Genomic DNA, 16,780 nt, shown 5'->3' with positions numbered 1-16,780 from the left:
GCTTACAAGTGGGTATCCATCTGAAGTAACAGATTTGGTTCACAAGATTCAGGAGCTTTTATCTCGTCCTTGGCTTGTTCACGTTGAATGGGTGTCCCGAGAAGCAAATAGAGCTGCGGATTGGATGGCTAAATATGGTGCCAAGAGTAACTCTAATCATGTTATTTGGTCTGAGCCTAGTGTTGATCTCCAACGAATCATCCGCTCGGATTTAGAATAGTTTTTGCTTTGTTTCTTTCCTTGTTTAGTCACAAAAAAAAAAATTTCCTTGTTTGTTTTGATTTTGTATCTGAAATCAGGAGTAAATATTTGAACTATTAGTCTCTAAAATTTGAGTTAGGTAAATATTTAAATCATCACATCTTATAAGATCCTTATCTCGAAGAGTTTCTCGCAACTTGCACTTCTGACAGTATTTCTAGATGTAGATAAAATATGTTAATGACTACATGCATTTGAAATTGCAAAACTTCCACGCAAATATAAGGTGATAAACATGCTCATGAGTCTAGAAATGAACACAAAATGCTTGAACATTACAAATTGAATCTTTTCAGTTTTTGTTTGCTCACATGTTCATGGCAGTTAGATCCATCTGGAACAATGACAGAATCTTCGCTGCTATTCAACGAACTAAGAGAATCCAACTGGTGAATAGCATCACGAATACTAAGTTTACATTTTAAAATCTGCTTTCGTGCTCTTTGTAGTTCCTTTTCTGGCCTAATCTTTTCTCTACTGCAATTGGCATTTCCATAAAAGTTACATCAGGGTAAGGTAGTTAATAGTTAATTTATCACCATGCCTTACTACAAAAAGGGTAACAGCTACTTATAACCAATAATTAAAATCAATGAACAAAAGGGTAACAACTACTTACATAACCAAGGAAAGGGGAAGTATAAATATTTTCTTACCAAAAAAAAAAAAAATGAAAAACAAAGGACAACAAAAGGTTTATATTACCTCTGGCCTTTCCAACCTTCTCCAGAGTAAACATCAATAAGGTTCTGTTCTAGCTTCATTTTGATTAATAGATATCTTGTTCTTATCTTGAGGCGAGAAGCATCATCGATATCTGTATTATATAAAATTTTAAAGAATTTAAAAAAAAAATTATTCTTCGTTATAAACATCGTTTATTATAATTTTTCTAAGTTTTAAAAACTGTTTTACCAAACACAATTGTAATGCTTATGCTTATTAAAAGTTATTTTTAATTGGATTTTATCAAACGCAAATGCTGCAGCTTTTAAACCTTCATCATGGATCCTTCATCACATTCTATATAATCTTTATAAATAATGAAAAAAAAATTCACTTATTATTATCTCATATAGATTTATCTGATATCTAACATTATTGTTATCCTTACCTTATCAAATAGAACACTTTTCACGTGGGTAAGTTACCAGAGAAGCATGTGACTAAAATTGTGATCTTAGAACAGGGTAGTTGAAATAAAATAGGTACATTGAGTGAATTTTATCACTAGAAAAAGTGCAAAAAGAATAAAAAGAAAATTATAGTGGATCATACTCAATTTTCAGGATTGTCACAATACACATATTTCATAACAATTTGATCACCGGTGAAAACTCATACAGCAAACTCTCTTTTGTTGATTTGAGGAGCTGTTTAATTTAGCTAACTCAGATTCAAGTGCCACTTCTCAGTACCAATTTAGCATTATCGGTTTTGAGCTCTATAATGAACAGTTCTCTTCTACTTATTGTATACAACTTTTTTGGTATCCACTGTTTGCTTCCTGATTTTGGTTGGCAATTTTCTTGTATACAACTCTTAAAGTTGTTTATTTAAAAAAAGCCAAGTTCCTAGTTGTTTATAAGTTATCTTGGAAGTGATTATACTCGCTGTACAGTAGGGGTGTGCATGGCCCGGCCTGACCCGAAGATCCGGCCTGGTTTCGAACACTTTAGGGGCTAATTTGGTGTGATTTCATCGGGTCTAGGGCCGGGTATGGGTCTCAAAAATAGACACAGTCATTATTTCGGGTCGGGTTCGAGCCATAGTTCGGGTCACCCGAAATCGGTCCGGTGGCCCGGTCATCATACATAATTAATATTTTGTATTATTAGTGATGGATGATGGCTATTATTATGTGAAATTTAAGTGTTGTAAACCTTAATATTTTGTGTTATTAGTCATTATATATAAGACTATAAGTTAATATTTTATGTTTAAAATGCATAAGACTTTAAACTAATGCATAATCTTGTGTTATTTGTATTGATTTAAATATTTGGTGTTATTAGGCAATATTAGTATTGATTATGGTTATGCTTTAATTTTAGAGAAGAGTTGGTTCTTATTATATTTTTCTAAGTGAATTTTACCATGTCAAATAATTATTGGAGTTTTGGAAATTTGGATATTTTTACATGCTAACTTACAAGAAGGTATCAAGGTAATATAATGTTAACGGCCCGGTTTTCACCCAGTTTTTACACGGTATAATCGTGACCCGAAAGTGTATAGGTTCCATCGGGTTTAGGGTCGGATTCGAGTCTAACAAATAGACCCGGTATATATTTCGGGTCGGGTCTAGGTCACATCAAACCCGGTTTCACCCGGCCCATGCACACCCCTACTGTACAGGTTGCACAGAATATAAGAACTCAAGTAAGACTTTATGTCACTATCTAGCTATTCTTTGTAAAATGAGTGGAGGAACTTTAATTTGCTTTTAAAATAATAAAAAATAATTTCTAGCTATATAGAGCAGACCAAAAAATACTTAATATGCTAATTTAATTCCTTTGAACAAACTAGGGTCCCTGAGCTTGAAAATTTTTCGTTTGATGTTAACCGACTTAGACTTAATTATTTAAGTCTCATTTTTTGTTCCTGCATGTGCTTTCTTTCTTTCTTTTTATCCGTGCCTATATTGTGAGTTTTAACACTGTATAATAGGACCATAAATTTTTGTGGAGAGTATATAATAGAGAGAGGCCAGTTGATGTATAGTGTAATTCATTGTAGAGAGAAAGCTATGATTCTGATTTCTTCTTTTATGATCAATAACAAAGCACAAAACTTAATTCCTTTTTTCTATAGTTTATTGCTTTCTATCTTTCTGATTCAAGATAGTTTCACTTAGTTTTCTTGCCAAAACTGATAAGCAGCATCTCACGAATTTTATTTATAATGCCTAGCAACCTCTTGAGTATTTTTCTGACTTCTTTTATGTTGGTGCATTGGTTCTTTACAAATCCTCCTTTAAAAACTTCAAATCTCTTTTTGTCAAAGTCCGGTCGGTTGAGTCCGAGTATCCGTTTTATTTGGACGATGAACTTAGTGAAAAATTTCCCCTTTACTGGTGCTCTGCTCCGAGTCAGATTCTTGAGGCCTCTGAGCGGAGCGAAGAGGAAGAGTTTTTGTTGGATCATTTAGTTGAGAGTGTTGCTGCTGGAGAATGTATGTCTATTGCTAATATTCTGTGTTTTTATGATTCTAGTGATGTTGAGGGTTTGAAAGTGTATATAGGTAATATTTTGTTTGCTTTTCATTTGTATTACTGTTTGTATGGTTTCACTGATGTTGGTGATTATTCTGTAGGTGGGCGAGTACCTCTCCTGGACCCTTTGAAGTTACAGTTTTTTTTAAACAAGAAAAAGGATAAAACCGTTGGTCCTGCCGAGCATAAGGAAAGTGGCGGGCAAGCTTTTTCTTCTGTTGGTCGTCCAGCGTCTTCGTTCAAGAGAAAGAGGGATGATATATATTTGGAGGTTATTTCTGAGGCTAACCAGGAAATCGTCGGTGGTGGTGATCCTGTCTTTGATCGACAGAAAAAACTTCATAGCTTTATTGCGGAGTCAAACTCTCATTCTCTCTGGAGTGAACAGTTCAAATTTGCTGAGCTTTCTGACCGGCCTTCTCAATATCCAGGGGACATGCTTATGACTCGTCGGATCGGTATGGAGGGACTTGGCAAATTTGTTCAGGTTTGTTTACCTTATTGAACTTTTCTTTGATCTTTCTTTAAGGTTTTGTTCTTATTTTGGTGTGATGGTTGTAGATCATTGGTTCCCGCTTGATGTGTGTTGGTCGCACTACCGAGCTCATAGGTGCTGAACAGCAGGAGGTTGTAGAAAAGGCTGCCGCTGTTGAGAGATCGTATAAGGCTAAGATTGATGAATTGGAGAAGTCGATGAAAGAGAGGGATGATGTTGTTGTTAGTGCTGTTGCGAAGGCAAAGGAGTCGGAAGAGGAGGTGACTCGGCTGAGAGATCAGATTCGACTACTGCAATCTGAGGTGATGGAAAATGATGTTGCCAAAGGTGGTCTCATGGCTCGTATTCATGAGTTGGAAGAGAATGGCATGGAGATGTTCTCTTATGGATTCGAACGAGCAGTGAGCCAGATTTCTTTGTTGGCTCCCGAGTTTGATGTTGGTTGGCTTGATATGACGAAGATAGTAGCAAATGGGAAGTTAGTTGTTGACGGGACGGCGGAGGAGCATGATGAGAATGTTCCCCCTTCCTCTTAGTTTGGCTATTGTTTCTGTTTATTGTTTTCTTTGTAAGCTAACTTATGTAATTGGGGACGAGGTATTTGAACTCGTTTACTGATTCCGACCATGTTTAGGTCGGCTTATATTTTGTGTTTGGGATCTTGTTTTATTATAATAGTGAGTATGATAGTTGGTAATGGTATCATCTGTAGTTGAATGTGTTTTTTGAATATTTTGATGATGAAGCATGAAGTGTTTGATTGAATTTGAATATTGATGATAGAGTATGTTGTGCGTCAGGCCTCGTTAAAACCCTCCTTAGGCAAAAACCCTATTTTTTGGGAAAAAAGGCTCTAAGGGGGAAAAAGAGTACCCTCATCCGCAACTTGTACAACTTAAGATTGGTACAACTTTAAAGAGGAAATATTCCAGGTTCCAGATATTGGGTTGCCTCGTAATGTTTGCAGTTGGTAAGCCCCCATGCCGAGCACTTTGATTACTCAGAATGGACCTTCCCAGTTAGCGGCGAGCTTCCCGTGAGCTGGGGGACGCCTAGCTTCTTCTGTTCGTCTGAGGACCAAGTCACCTTCCGTGAACGTCCTTGGCGATACTCTTTTGTTGTGTTTCTTTTCGGTTATTTGCTTTATTGCTCTTTGTCTAATGGCTGCTAGCTCCCTGGTTTCTTCGGCTAGATCAAGTTCGGCATTCCTTGCATGCAAGTTGTGTTGTTCGTCGTATAGCTCGGTTCTTAGAGTGGGGACTCCGACCTCAACGGGGATTAGTGCCTCGGACCCATAGACTAGTTTGAAAGGTGTTTCGCCCGTGGTTGTCTGTATTGTTGTGTTGTATCCCCACAATGTTTCTGGGATCAGTTCCGACCATTCTCCCTTTGCATCATTTAGTTTTTTCTTTATTGCCTGCAATATAACTCGGTTAGCAGCCTCAGCCTGCCCATTGGTTTGTGGGTGTTCGACCGAGCTAAAATGATGCTTTATGTTAAAATTTTTTAGAAATGAGTCGAGTTTATTGTCTGTAAACTGCCTACCATTATCAGATATTATCTCTCTAGGTATTCCAAATCGGCATATAATGTTTTTCCATATAAATGATCGTACCTTTTCGGCTGTTATCCGTGCTAATGGTTGCGTCTCTATCCATTTTGAGAAGTAATCTATTGCTACTAAAAGAAATTTTACCTGGCCTGGCGCTATTGGGAATGGACCGAGGATATCGCGCCCCCATCTGTGGAATGGCCAGCTTACCTCCATGCTATGTAGTAGCTCGGCTGGCCTTGTGGAAATAGCTGCATGTTTTTTACAGTTGTCACATGTTTTGACTTTTGCTATGCAATCCCTTTTTATGGTCGGCCAGTAATACCCGATTCGGACGATCTTAGCTGCCAGTGCTCGTCCCCCGATGTGGTTTCCACAGACTCCCTCGTGGACTTCATCCATTACTTCTTTTGCTTCGTCTTTGCTTAGGCATTTTAGCAGGGGTTGTGAGAGCCCTCGTCTATATAGTTTTCCTTCTATACTTGTGTAAAGGCTGGCCTTTCGTCTGAAGTGTTGTGGTTTGAGCTCGTCTCTTGGTATTGTGCCTGTATTAATATATTCAAGAAAAGGAATTCTCCAATCATGGAGGTGGTTAATGCTCGTCACATGTAGTAACTTAGTGCTCGGCTTTTTTAGTGAGAGTTGTGTTAATGTGGATGTTTGTGTGTCTGCCCTAGTGGTTGCGAGTTTGGATAGTACATCTGCTCTCACATTTTTTCCTCTACTAACATGCAGTATGCTAAATGAATTAAATTTTGAAATGAGATCCTTTGCTATGAGCCAGTATTGCTCCAGCAACGGATCTTTTACCTGAAATTCTCCTCAGATTTGTTGGACCACGAGGAGGGAGTCGCAATGTGCTGTCAAGCTTCGAACTTGGAGGTTCAAGGCGAGTTTGAGTCCTGCAATGAGGGCTTCATATTCGGCTTGGTTGTTGCTTGCTGGGAAGTGGAACTGGAGTGCTTGTTCGGCTATTACCTTGTCGCCCTCTTTGAGGATTACCCCTGCTCCACTTCCTTCTCGGCTTGATGCTCCATCGACGTGCAGTTCCCAAGACTTGTTGTGTTCGTCATTTGTCAGTTCTGAGATGAAGTCGGCCAGTACTTGTGCTTTTAGTGCCGACCTGGGTTGGAATTGAATGTCGAATTCCGAGAGTTCAATGGACCATTTGGTGAGGCGTCCGGCCAGTTCTGGTTTCGCTAGTATCTGTCTTAATGGTTGGTTCGTCCTCACTATGATTGTGTGGCTCTGGAAGTAATGTCTTAATCTCCTTGCTGTAATTATCAGTGCTAGGGCGAGTTGTTCTATCTTCGGATATCGTTGCTCTGTTGGTTGCATGACTCTGCTGACGAAGTACACTGGTTGTTGTGTTTTCCCTGTTTCGAGGACAAGGGCCGAGCTTATGGAACAATTTGAAACGGACAAGTATAAATATAAAGGTTTACCGATTTCTGGCCTTTGCAACACGGGTGGTGTTGATAGGATCGCCTTGAGCTCGGAAAAAGCTTTCTCGCCCTCTTCTGTCCAGTGAAACTTTTTGTTCTTCGATATTGTTTGGAAAAGGTGATATGCTCGGTTTGACGCCGCGGGTAAGAATCGAGATAGCGCAGCTATCCTTCCTGCCAACTGTTGCACTTCTTTTATTGTTTTAGGGCTCGTCATATTGAGTATCGCTGAACACTTTTCAGGGTTTGCCTCTATTCCTCGCGAGGTGAGCATGAATCCGAGGAACTTTCCTCCTTTTACCCCAAAAGCACATTTTTCTGGGTTTAGTCTCATATTATAAGCTCGAATTTGTTCGAATATCTCGCCGAGGTCCTCACAATGTGATTTTTCTTTTTTGGTCTTGGCGACCATGTCGTCTACATAGATTTCCATGTTGCGTCCTATTTGGTGATGGAAGACCTTGTCCATCAAGCGTTGATAGGTTGTACCTGCATTCTTTAAGCCAAATGGCATTACTCGATAACAAAAGTTTCCATGCTCGGTTATAAATGCTGTTTTGCTTTGGTCTTCAGGATGCATGAGTATTTGATTATACCCAGAGTATGCATCCATGAAGCTTAAGCTTTCAAAACCTGATGCGTTGTCTACAAGCTTATCAATGCATGGTAAAGGGTAGGCATCTTTAGGGCATGCTTTATTTAAATCTGTAAAATCGACGCACATGCGCCATTTACCTGAGCTTTTCCTTACCATTACCACATTTGAGAGCCATGTGGTGAAGCGGATCTCCTTGATGAAGCTCGCTTGTAGGAGTTTACTGGTTTCTTCTAGGGCTGCTTTTGACTTCTCCGCTCCTAGGTTTCTCTTTTTCTGAGCTATAGGTCGGCTTGATAGGTTGGTGGCAAGTTTATGACAGATGACATTTGGACTTATTCCTGGCATGTCCGCTGGAGTCCAAGCGAACAGGTCAGAGTTGGCTTGTAGTAACTTTACGAGATCCGACCTTTCTTGCCCTTGTAGTGCTTGACCGATGTATGTTACCTGTTCTGACTTTGACGTCAGTTGGATTTTCTAAAGTTCGTCTGATGGTTGGGGTCTTTCCTGCGCGTCTCCCCGGGGGTCAAGCTCGGCTAGGGATAGGACTTCCTCCCTAGTTTGTACTGCTTTGACCTCGTGTTGTTTCTCTCTCTTATCCAACCTTTTCAAGCTGGAGTTATAGCACTGCCGAGCTTGTTGGCGGTCTGAGTGGATTGTTGTTATTCTGCCGTCCTGCGCCTGAAACTTAACACATAGGTGAAAGGTTGATATTACTGCTCTGAACATGTTCAGAGCAGGTCTCCCGAGAATAATATTGTATGGACTAATGCAGTCAACTATCAGGTATTGTATATCAAGGGTTCTGAATGATGAATTTCCACCTATTGTTGTTTTAAGCCATATATAACCTTTTATTGGTACCCTTTCTCCAGAGAATCCTACTAGTTCTCCGGAGGAGGGTTGTATGAGTTTTTCAGATAAGTTCATCTTTAAAAAGGTAGAATAAAAGAGAACGTCTGCACTGCTACCTGGGTCTAAAAGGACCTTTCTTACCAATAGGTCGCCTGTCTGGATAGAGATTACTACTGGATCGTCTAGGTGTGGGGCGGCCGAGCATATATCTGCTTTGTTGAAGGTGATTTCTAAATCTGGCGCATCGTGATTTCTTAGTGGCGCTGTTCCTTCTATGGCTAGCATGGCTCGGTAACTGCGTTTCCTTGCCGACGTTGTTTCACCGCCCCCGGCAAATCCTCCGGATATGCAGTTTATGACTGCCTTGGGTTGGTTGCTACTTGGCCATTTGTTGGTTTCTTTGTTGGCTGAGGTCGGTTGTCTTTCCTCCTTGTCATGGTCGCCTTCTTTATGTTTTCTTCCTTCGATGTACTTATCGAGTAGGCCTTGCCGAGCGAGTCTTTCCAGGAGGTCTTTGGCTATTATGCATTCGTCAGTTGTGTGTCCGTATTTTTGGTGGAAAGCACAGTGTTTGCTTTTGTCTACGAACCTCTGGTCCTGATAGCTGCCTGCCCTTGTTGGAGGTTTTATGATTTTGGCATTGAGTATTTCCTTGATTATCTTTTCCCTTCTCGTGTTGAATCTGGTGTAATTGTCGAATTTTGGAGTAAGTTTGAATGGTTTGCCGAAATCTTTGTTGTGAGCCGACCTTGGTGTACGGTCCTCTTCTCTCCTGGGTTTTCTTTTCGTTTTGTTGGCCTCACGTAATTCTTCGATTTCCATTTGTCCGGCCGCCCTCTCCCGGAATTCCTCCAATGTCTTTGGTTTGGTAATTGCGATCGTTTCTCTAAACTTTCCAGGTCGGAGGCCGGCCTTAAGTGCATGCAGGTGGACAGCGGGATCTAGATCGGGTATCTCCATAGTCGCCTCTGCAAATCTGGTCAGATAGTCTTTCAAACTTTCCTGAGGACCTTGGTGGATTGTGCCTAGATAATCCGACCCATGGACGTATATTCTTGCTGCGGCGAAATAATCAATGAATGACTTCGCCAATTCTTCGAAAGAAGAAATTGAACCTGCAGGTAGTTTCGAAAACCAAAGCAAAGCCGCTCCATCAAGATAAGTCGGGAAAGCTCTGCAAAGCACAGGTTCATTGTTAGGGCCGTTAAAAAACATCATAGACTGAAATTTCTTAATGTGAGCCCGGGGGTCACCAATCCCCTTGTAGGGCTCGAGGGAGGAGGGTAGTGTGAAATGTTTTGGCATTTGAAAGTTCGTAATCTCTTCGGAAAAGGGGTTATCCAAAGTTAGTCTCTCCTTCGGGGGGTCGTCGATTAATAGATCAGCCATGCCTTGGGATGATCTCTTGGGATTGCCCTCGTCTCTCTTGTTGGTGTTGTTTTGTGCCGACAGTTCGGCCAGTCTTTTGACTTCTGCTTGGAGCTCAGCCATCTGGGCCATAAGCTCGCTCTGTGTGAGCTGATGGACTCCATTGTCAGCCATATCAGGAGTTTGTTTGACCCTGCAAAGAGAAACTCAAGAGGTAGAAATATAACAGAAATGAGTGGGGTTGGTTTTATGCGGGCCCCACGGTGGGCGCCAAATGTTCCGTCCTGAGAGAACCGAGATCAGTGGTCGTCCTTGAGAATTGTTCGTCCTCGACGGACTCACACGTCGGCCAGTGATGACTCAGTGAATATTCCTCGGTTGCCTCTTGAACACGGCGGCGGGAGTACCTACACAAAGCACTCCGACGCTCAAGTAATAAGAATATGAGTTTTTTCAGAGAGTGAGAGTAATAATTAAGAGTCAGAAGGTGTGACCTCTAGGGATTATGGTTTTAGTTGTTTTATAGGCGATGGGTGTGAGTTAGTTGCGACGTATATGGTCGGCATTGTTGTTAGTATCTTTCGGTTGTGAGGAGTCGTGGCCCATTCTTCTTAGTGAATTCTGTTATCATAGATCATGGTTTGGCAGATAAGGCTGACTCAGTCAGAAGCTACCGTTGCCGAGATTTTAGGTCGGTTTTCGTACTGGATGATGTACACGTCAATTCCCATCAAAAGTGAGTGCAAATTCTTGAATGAACTTGAAAAGCAAAGGGTGCTTCTTGTCAAATACCAACACTGCATTGTTCAAACGACTCCATTCACCAGTTCTTGGATCAAGATTCAGAGCTCCAATTGTGTTCCTTAATTTGGAGAAGATCTTCAAGACCACTACATCAGCCTCAATGTATGCACCTCCAAACTTGTACAACAATGCAAGCCTAAGCAAATTGGAGAGGTTTTGTCCCAAGAAAACTTCACCGGGGTTCACATTCCCTTCCTTTAACTTTTGAAACCATGATTTAGCATGAGTTCCCTTGAATATGTATTTGAAATCAGGTGCACTGGCAGTGACCCTGAATCCTTTTTTCACAAAAGGATTCAGAATCTGAGTTCCTGTGTCAGAGTCCATTGACTTTGAAACTATGACCAAACAAGCTTCACGGTGAGACTTGAACATGCTCTCCATGGAAAGTAATTCTCTTACACCAAATGCCTTCAATGGTGAAATCCAAGTCATGAAGAACCTGAACTTACAAGAACCAGAAGAAGAGGAATTGCCGTAAAAGAAGGCCTTGATTCTGGACCGAAACAATGGGAATTGAGGCTCTTCTAGAAGTAGGCTTCTGAGGCCACAGAGAACAGAGAAAAGGAGGGAACTGTTTCTTGGTTCAAGAAGTTTTGTTTTAGGTTGGTTACCGAGGCAGTTGCTGCTGCTACAAAGAAAAGAATAATAAACTCCTCCCCAACCCCATTGTCACGGTAAATTTTAGAAGGTTAAATTTAACAGTGTTTGTAGAATTTTCTAGAGTATTTGAGAATGCTCTAGATGGTTCTGGAACGTTCTAGAATGTCCTAGAAGTTCCTGGAATATCCTAGAAGGTTCTAGAAGACCATAGAAGATCATAGAGTATTCTAGAAGAGTGTAGATGTATATAGAAGTATAAAGAGTGGTATGGAATAATCTAGAAATAATTGAAAAGTTGTGGTAGGATAGATATTTGTAAAGAAGGTTCTGGATGATTAATCTGGACCGTTGATTAGATTTGATCTTAACCATCCATTGAGGAGGTGGATGGCTATAAATAGGAGGTAAGAGTTAGTGTAAGGTGTGTGAATCATTTGTAACCACACTTGAGCAATAAAGTGTTCTTCCACCAAAGCTTCCTTTCTCTTGTGTTCTCTTGTATTCTTAGCCTTCTTGCTAAGTATTGAGGGTTAGGCTGACTTGATCTTAGCTCAAGAGGTTGAGTAAGTCCGAGTGCCGGCACGGTAGCGTTGGAGTGTGTCCAAGGCCGTGACAATTTGGTATCCGAGCAAGGTTCGAGAGGGAGCACAAGTGGTTTGTGGGTATGGCTTCAAATATCACCATGGAGCATGTTGAGTCTCAAAGGGGAAGGGATACTATTCCTTCTCAATGGGGAGGCAAGAAGGGCCGTTCTTCAAGTGAGCCTAGAGGTAAGGACTCTAACTTCTTAGAAGAAAGAGTTTCTATGTTGGAAAATGTTCTATCCTCTATGGATGAGCGGTTCCAAAGGATAGAACATGACAAGGAGACCCTCGAGGCTCACGTGTTAGGAGAACTAGATGCTTTCAAAGAAAGCATGCTCCAAATCGAAGAGAAGCTTGAGAATTCCTTGAAGCTATTTGAGGAAGTTCGAGTTTGGTTCGAGGAGGCGAAATCTCGACCAACCATTATAAGGGAGACGACAAAGATTGATCTCCCCAAGCCAAAGCAGTTCAAGGGCGTAAGGGACGCTCGCGAGGTGGAGAACTTCCTATGGCAAATGGAGAGGTACTTCGAAGGCCAAGGGGTGGTCGAAGAAGTAATAAAGGTACGCACTGCAGCTCTCTACCTTTCTGATAATGCTACTTTGTGGTGGAGGAGAAAGTGCGTAGATATGGAAAAGGGTACTTGCAGCATAGCCACATGGGAAGATTTCAAAAGGGAGTTGAAAAGACAATTCTTCCCTGAGAATGTGGTTTATGAAGCAAGGAAGAAGTTGAGGGAGTTGAAGCACAAGAGTACGATTAGCGACTACGTAAAGGAGTTCACTACTCTCACGCTTCAAATCCCCAACTTAGCATCAGAGGATGCATTGTTCTTCTTCATTGATGGACTCCAACCTTGGGCAAAGCAAGAACTACAAAGAAGGAATGTTAAGGATGTCGATGAGGCCATTGTGGTGGCCGAATCACTCACTGAGTATCATAGGGGAGACTCTAAGCCCAAGTCTTCCTCCAAGCCTAGTTCTGCTAAAGGTGGGGGAGACAAGGGGAAGAGTTTCTCAATCAAGAAGGAAGGAAAATACTCTTCAAAGAAAGAGTACGAGGAAAAGAAGAAGGCTTTCGTGCCCAAAGGAGGATGCTTCGTGTGCAAGGGGCCACACCAAATGAAGGACTGTCCCAAGCTAGGGACTCTGGCATCTATCGCCGAGGAACGAGAAGCTCAAACTCAAGTAACTGAGTGTGTTGGATCCATCCAACACATAAATGCTGTGAAGGGCAAAGAGGCAAGCACCGCAAAAAAGAAAGGCTTGATGTATGTCAAAGCCTTTATCAATGAAAAACCCGTTATGGCTATGATTGACACTGGTGCTACACACAACTTCATCACGCCTGATGAAGCAAAGAGGCTTGGGTTGAAGATCACTGAAAAGAATGGCTGGTTCAAACCCGTGAACACAAAGGGTGAACCCCTTAAGGGAGTAGCAAAAGGGGTTGAGATGACTCTTGGTTCTTGGAAGGGCCTTGTAGATTTCTCAGTAGCACCCATGGATGATTTTAAAATAGTCATCGGACTCGATTTGCAAAGGAAGGCAAATATAATACCTATGCCATACTACGACGTAGTATGTGTCATGGAGAAAGGGTCTCCATGCATGGTCCCTACAGTCTCTAAAGTTGGAGGACCACCGATACTCTCTGCTATGCAACTCAAGAAAGGGTTCAAGAAGGGAGAGATTACATATTTGGCTCTATTACAAGAGGAGTCAACATCTGAAAGAGAAGACGTCCCTCCCAAAATCAAGGAAGTCCTTGAAGAAAATAAGGATATGATGCCTCCCGAGTTGCCAAAACAACTACCCCCTAGGAGGAAGGTGGACCACAAGATTGAATTGGAGTCAGGAGCAAAGCCGCCCGCCTCAACACCTTATAGGATGGCACCGCCAGAACTTGAGGAGTTGAAGAAGCAACTCAAGGATTTGCTAGATGCTGGATTCATCCGTCCCTCGAAGGCACCTTATGGCGCACCAGTCTTGTTCCAAAAGAAGCATGATGGTTCATTGAGACTATGCATCGACTATCGAGCACTTAACAAGGTAACCATCAAGAACAAATATCCCATTCCTTTGATAGCCGATTTGTTTGATCAACTTGGTAGAGCCAAGTGGTTCTCAAAGCTAGATTTGAGGTCAGGATATCACCAAGTGAGAATTGCTGATGGTGATGAGCCTAAGACCACGTGTGTCATGAGGTATGGATCGTATGAGTGGTTGGTGATGCCTTTTGGCTTGACCAATGCTCCTGCGACCTTCTGTACCTTGATGAACGAGATCTTTCGACCTTACCTTGATCGGTTTGTAGTGGTCTACTTGGATGACATTGTTGTCTATAGCAATACTTTGGAGGAACATGTAGAACACTTACGAACTGTGTTCAAGATCTTGTGAGAGAACCACCTATATGTGAAGAAGGAAAAGTGTTCCTTTGCAAGGGACGAAGTCCACTTCTTGGGACACATCATTAAAGGTGGAACTCTCTGCATGGATCAAGGAAAGGTGAAGGCTATCAAAGAGTGGGAGCCGCCAAACAAGGTATCTGAATTGAGGTCATTCCTTGGGTTGGCTAATTACTATCGGAGGTTTATCAAGGGATACTCCGCCAAGGCTGCACCATTAACTGATCTTCTCAAGAAAAACCACACTTGGGAATGGTCAAAGGAGTGTCAAAAGGCCTTTGATGAGTTGAAGGCTGCTATCACAGAAGGTCCAATACTAGCACTACCTGACTACTCAAAGGTATTTGAAGTCCACACTGATGCTTCTGACTATGCCATTGGAGGCGTTCTAATGCAAGAAGGACATCCGATTGCCTTTGAGAGTCGCAAGTTGAATGATACAGAGAGGCGATACACCGTCCAAGAGAAGGAGATGACCGCGGTAGTGCATTGTTTGAGAACTTGGCATCACTACTTGCTTGGTTCACACTTTATCGTCAAGACAGACAATGTCGCTACAAGCTACTTCCAAACTCAAAAGAAGTTAAGCCTCAAACAAGCTAGGTGGCAAGACTTCTTGGCTGAGTTTGATTTTGAGTTTGAATACAAGTCAAGCAAGACTAATGTGGTAGCAGATGCGTTGAGTCGCAAGGCTGAATTGGCGACCATTTCTATGGTTGAAGGAGATATTGTGCATACCATCAAGGAAGGGTTGCATCACGATCCATTAGCCAAGAAGTTGGTGGAGTTGGCTAGAGAAGGTAAGACCAAAAGATTTTGGCTAGAAAACGACCTTCTCTACACTAAAGGGAGAAGACTATACGTCCCTAAATGGAAAAATCTAAGAAGAAAATTAGTGAGAGAATGCCACGACACCAAGTGGGCTGGTCACCAAGGTCAGCGAAGGACCTTGGCACTCATTGAATCTTCTTATTATTGGCCCCAAATGAGAGATGAAGTGGAGAGCTATGTGAAGACTTGTCTTGTGTGCCAACAAGATAAGATTGAAAATAAGACACCAAGTGGGTTGTTCGAACCTCTGCCTCCTTCGGAGCGACCGTGGGAAAGTGTCTCTCTAGATTTCATCTCTGCCTTACCAAAGTCCGAGGGGTTTGGATCTATTCTCGTGGTAGTGGATCGATTTTTGAAGTATGCTACCTTTATACCCGCCCCTACTAATTGCACTGCAGAAGAGGCAGCACGACTATTCTTCAAGAATGTGGTGAAATATTGGGGATTTCCTAAAAGCATCATTAGTGATCGAGATCCACGCTTCACAGGACGACTATGGACAGAGTTGTTCAAACTCCTTGGGTCAGAGCTTCATTTTTCAACAAGCTTCCATCCTCAAACCGATGGGCAGACTGAGAGAGTGAATGCCTTACTCGAGTGTTACTTGAGGCATTTCGTAAGCGCTAAACAGAAAGATTGGACAAAACTCCTCGACATTGCTCAGTTTTCATACAATTTGCAAAGGAGTGAGTCTACAGGGAAGAGTCCATTCGAGATCGTGACTGGACAACAACCGCTTACACCTCACTCTCTTCCTTCCCCTTACTCAGGGAAGAGCCCTGGAGCTTATCATATGATTAAGTCTTGGGAAGAACAAGCAGATGTCACTCGTTCTTACCTCGACAAAGCTGCCAAGAGGATGAAGAAATGGGCAGATAAGAAGAGGAGGCATGCAAGCTATCAAGTGGGAGACAAGGTAATGATCAAACTTCTTCCACAACAATTCAAAGCCTTTCGCAAGGTTCATAAGGGCTTAATCCGCAAATACGAAGGGCCATTTGAGATCATTGGACGTGTTGGGGAGGTTGCTTACAAAGTACAACTCCCTCCCTCTATGAAGATTCACCCGGTCTTCCATGTGAGTATGCTTAAACCATATCATGAAGACCAAGATGAACCGAGTAGAGGTAACTCGAGTCGTGCTCCACCCGTGGTAATTAGATCCTTTGATAAAGAAATTGAAGAGATCTTAGCTAATCGCATCGTGCGACGAAGAGGGGTGCCACCAAGTATCCAATACTTGATCAAGTGGAAAGGGCTCCCGATAACCGAAGCTAGCTGGGAAACTCGCGAAGATCTGTGGCAATTCCAAGAACACCTAGAGCGCTATCATGAACAGAACGCGACGAGGACGTCGGCGCATTAGGTGGGGGAGAATGTCACGGTAAATTTTAGAAGGTTAAATTTAACAGTGTTTGTAGAATTTTCTAGAGTATTTGAGAATGCTCTAGATGGTTTTGGAACGTTCTAGAATGTTCTAGAAGTTCCTAGAATATCCTAGAAGGTTCTAGAAGACTCTAGAAGATCATAGAGTATTCTAGAAGAGTGTAGATGTATATAGAAGTATAAAGAGTGGTATGGAATAATCTAGAAACAATTGAAAAGTTGTGGTAGGATAGATATTTGTAAAGAAGGTTTTGGATGATTAATCTGGACCGTTGATTAGATTTGATCTTAACCATCCATTGAGGAGGTGGATGGCTATAAATAGGAGGTAAGAGTTAGTGTAAGGTGTGTGAATCATTTGTAACCACACTTG

The 16,780-nt window shown here is 41.9% G+C and overlaps 4 protein-coding genes across 4 annotated transcripts; 2 read left to right on the top strand and 2 right to left on the bottom strand.

Annotated features, from left to right (window-relative positions):
* Positions 1-3,914: 3,914 nt before the first annotated feature.
* On the top strand, positions 3,915-4,510 carry LOC148578949 (uncharacterized). Its single transcript, XM_088501837.1, has 2 exons — positions 3,915-3,965; positions 4,040-4,510. Exons 1-2 carry the CDS (start codon positions 3,915-3,917, stop codon positions 4,508-4,510), a joined length of 522 nt encoding a protein of 173 aa, XP_088357963.1.
* A 3,533-nt stretch (positions 4,511-8,043) lies between these two features.
* LOC107619914 (uncharacterized) lies at positions 8,044-9,963 on the bottom strand. The gene has a single exon (XM_016322148.2). It carries the CDS (start codon positions 9,961-9,963, stop codon positions 8,044-8,046), a length of 1,920 nt encoding a protein of 639 aa, XP_016177634.2.
* Positions 9,964-10,509: 546 nt separating this feature from the next.
* On the bottom strand, positions 10,510-11,184 carry LOC148578948 (uncharacterized protein At4g19900-like). Its single transcript, XM_088489210.1, has one exon. The coding sequence runs from the start codon at positions 11,026-11,028 to the stop codon at positions 10,510-10,512; it is 519 nt and encodes a 172-aa protein (XP_088345336.1). The 5' UTR covers positions 11,029-11,184.
* Positions 11,185-11,268: 84 nt separating this feature from the next.
* LOC148578947 (uncharacterized) lies at positions 11,269-14,182 on the top strand. Its single transcript, XM_088502092.1, has one exon. It carries the CDS (start codon positions 11,861-11,863, stop codon positions 14,180-14,182), a length of 2,322 nt encoding a protein of 773 aa, XP_088358218.1. The 5' UTR covers positions 11,269-11,860.
* Positions 14,183-16,780: the final 2,598 nt, after the last annotated feature.

Source organism: Arachis ipaensis, chromosome B10, assembly GCF_059453495.1.
Source record: "Arachis ipaensis isolate K30076 ecotype BB chromosome B10, ASM5945349v1, whole genome shotgun sequence".
Classification (NCBI taxonomy): Eukaryota; Viridiplantae; Streptophyta; class Magnoliopsida; order Fabales; family Fabaceae; genus Arachis; species Arachis ipaensis.
The sequence above is the reverse complement of the archived record's forward strand: the minus strand, read 5'-3'. Positions and strand labels throughout refer to the sequence as shown.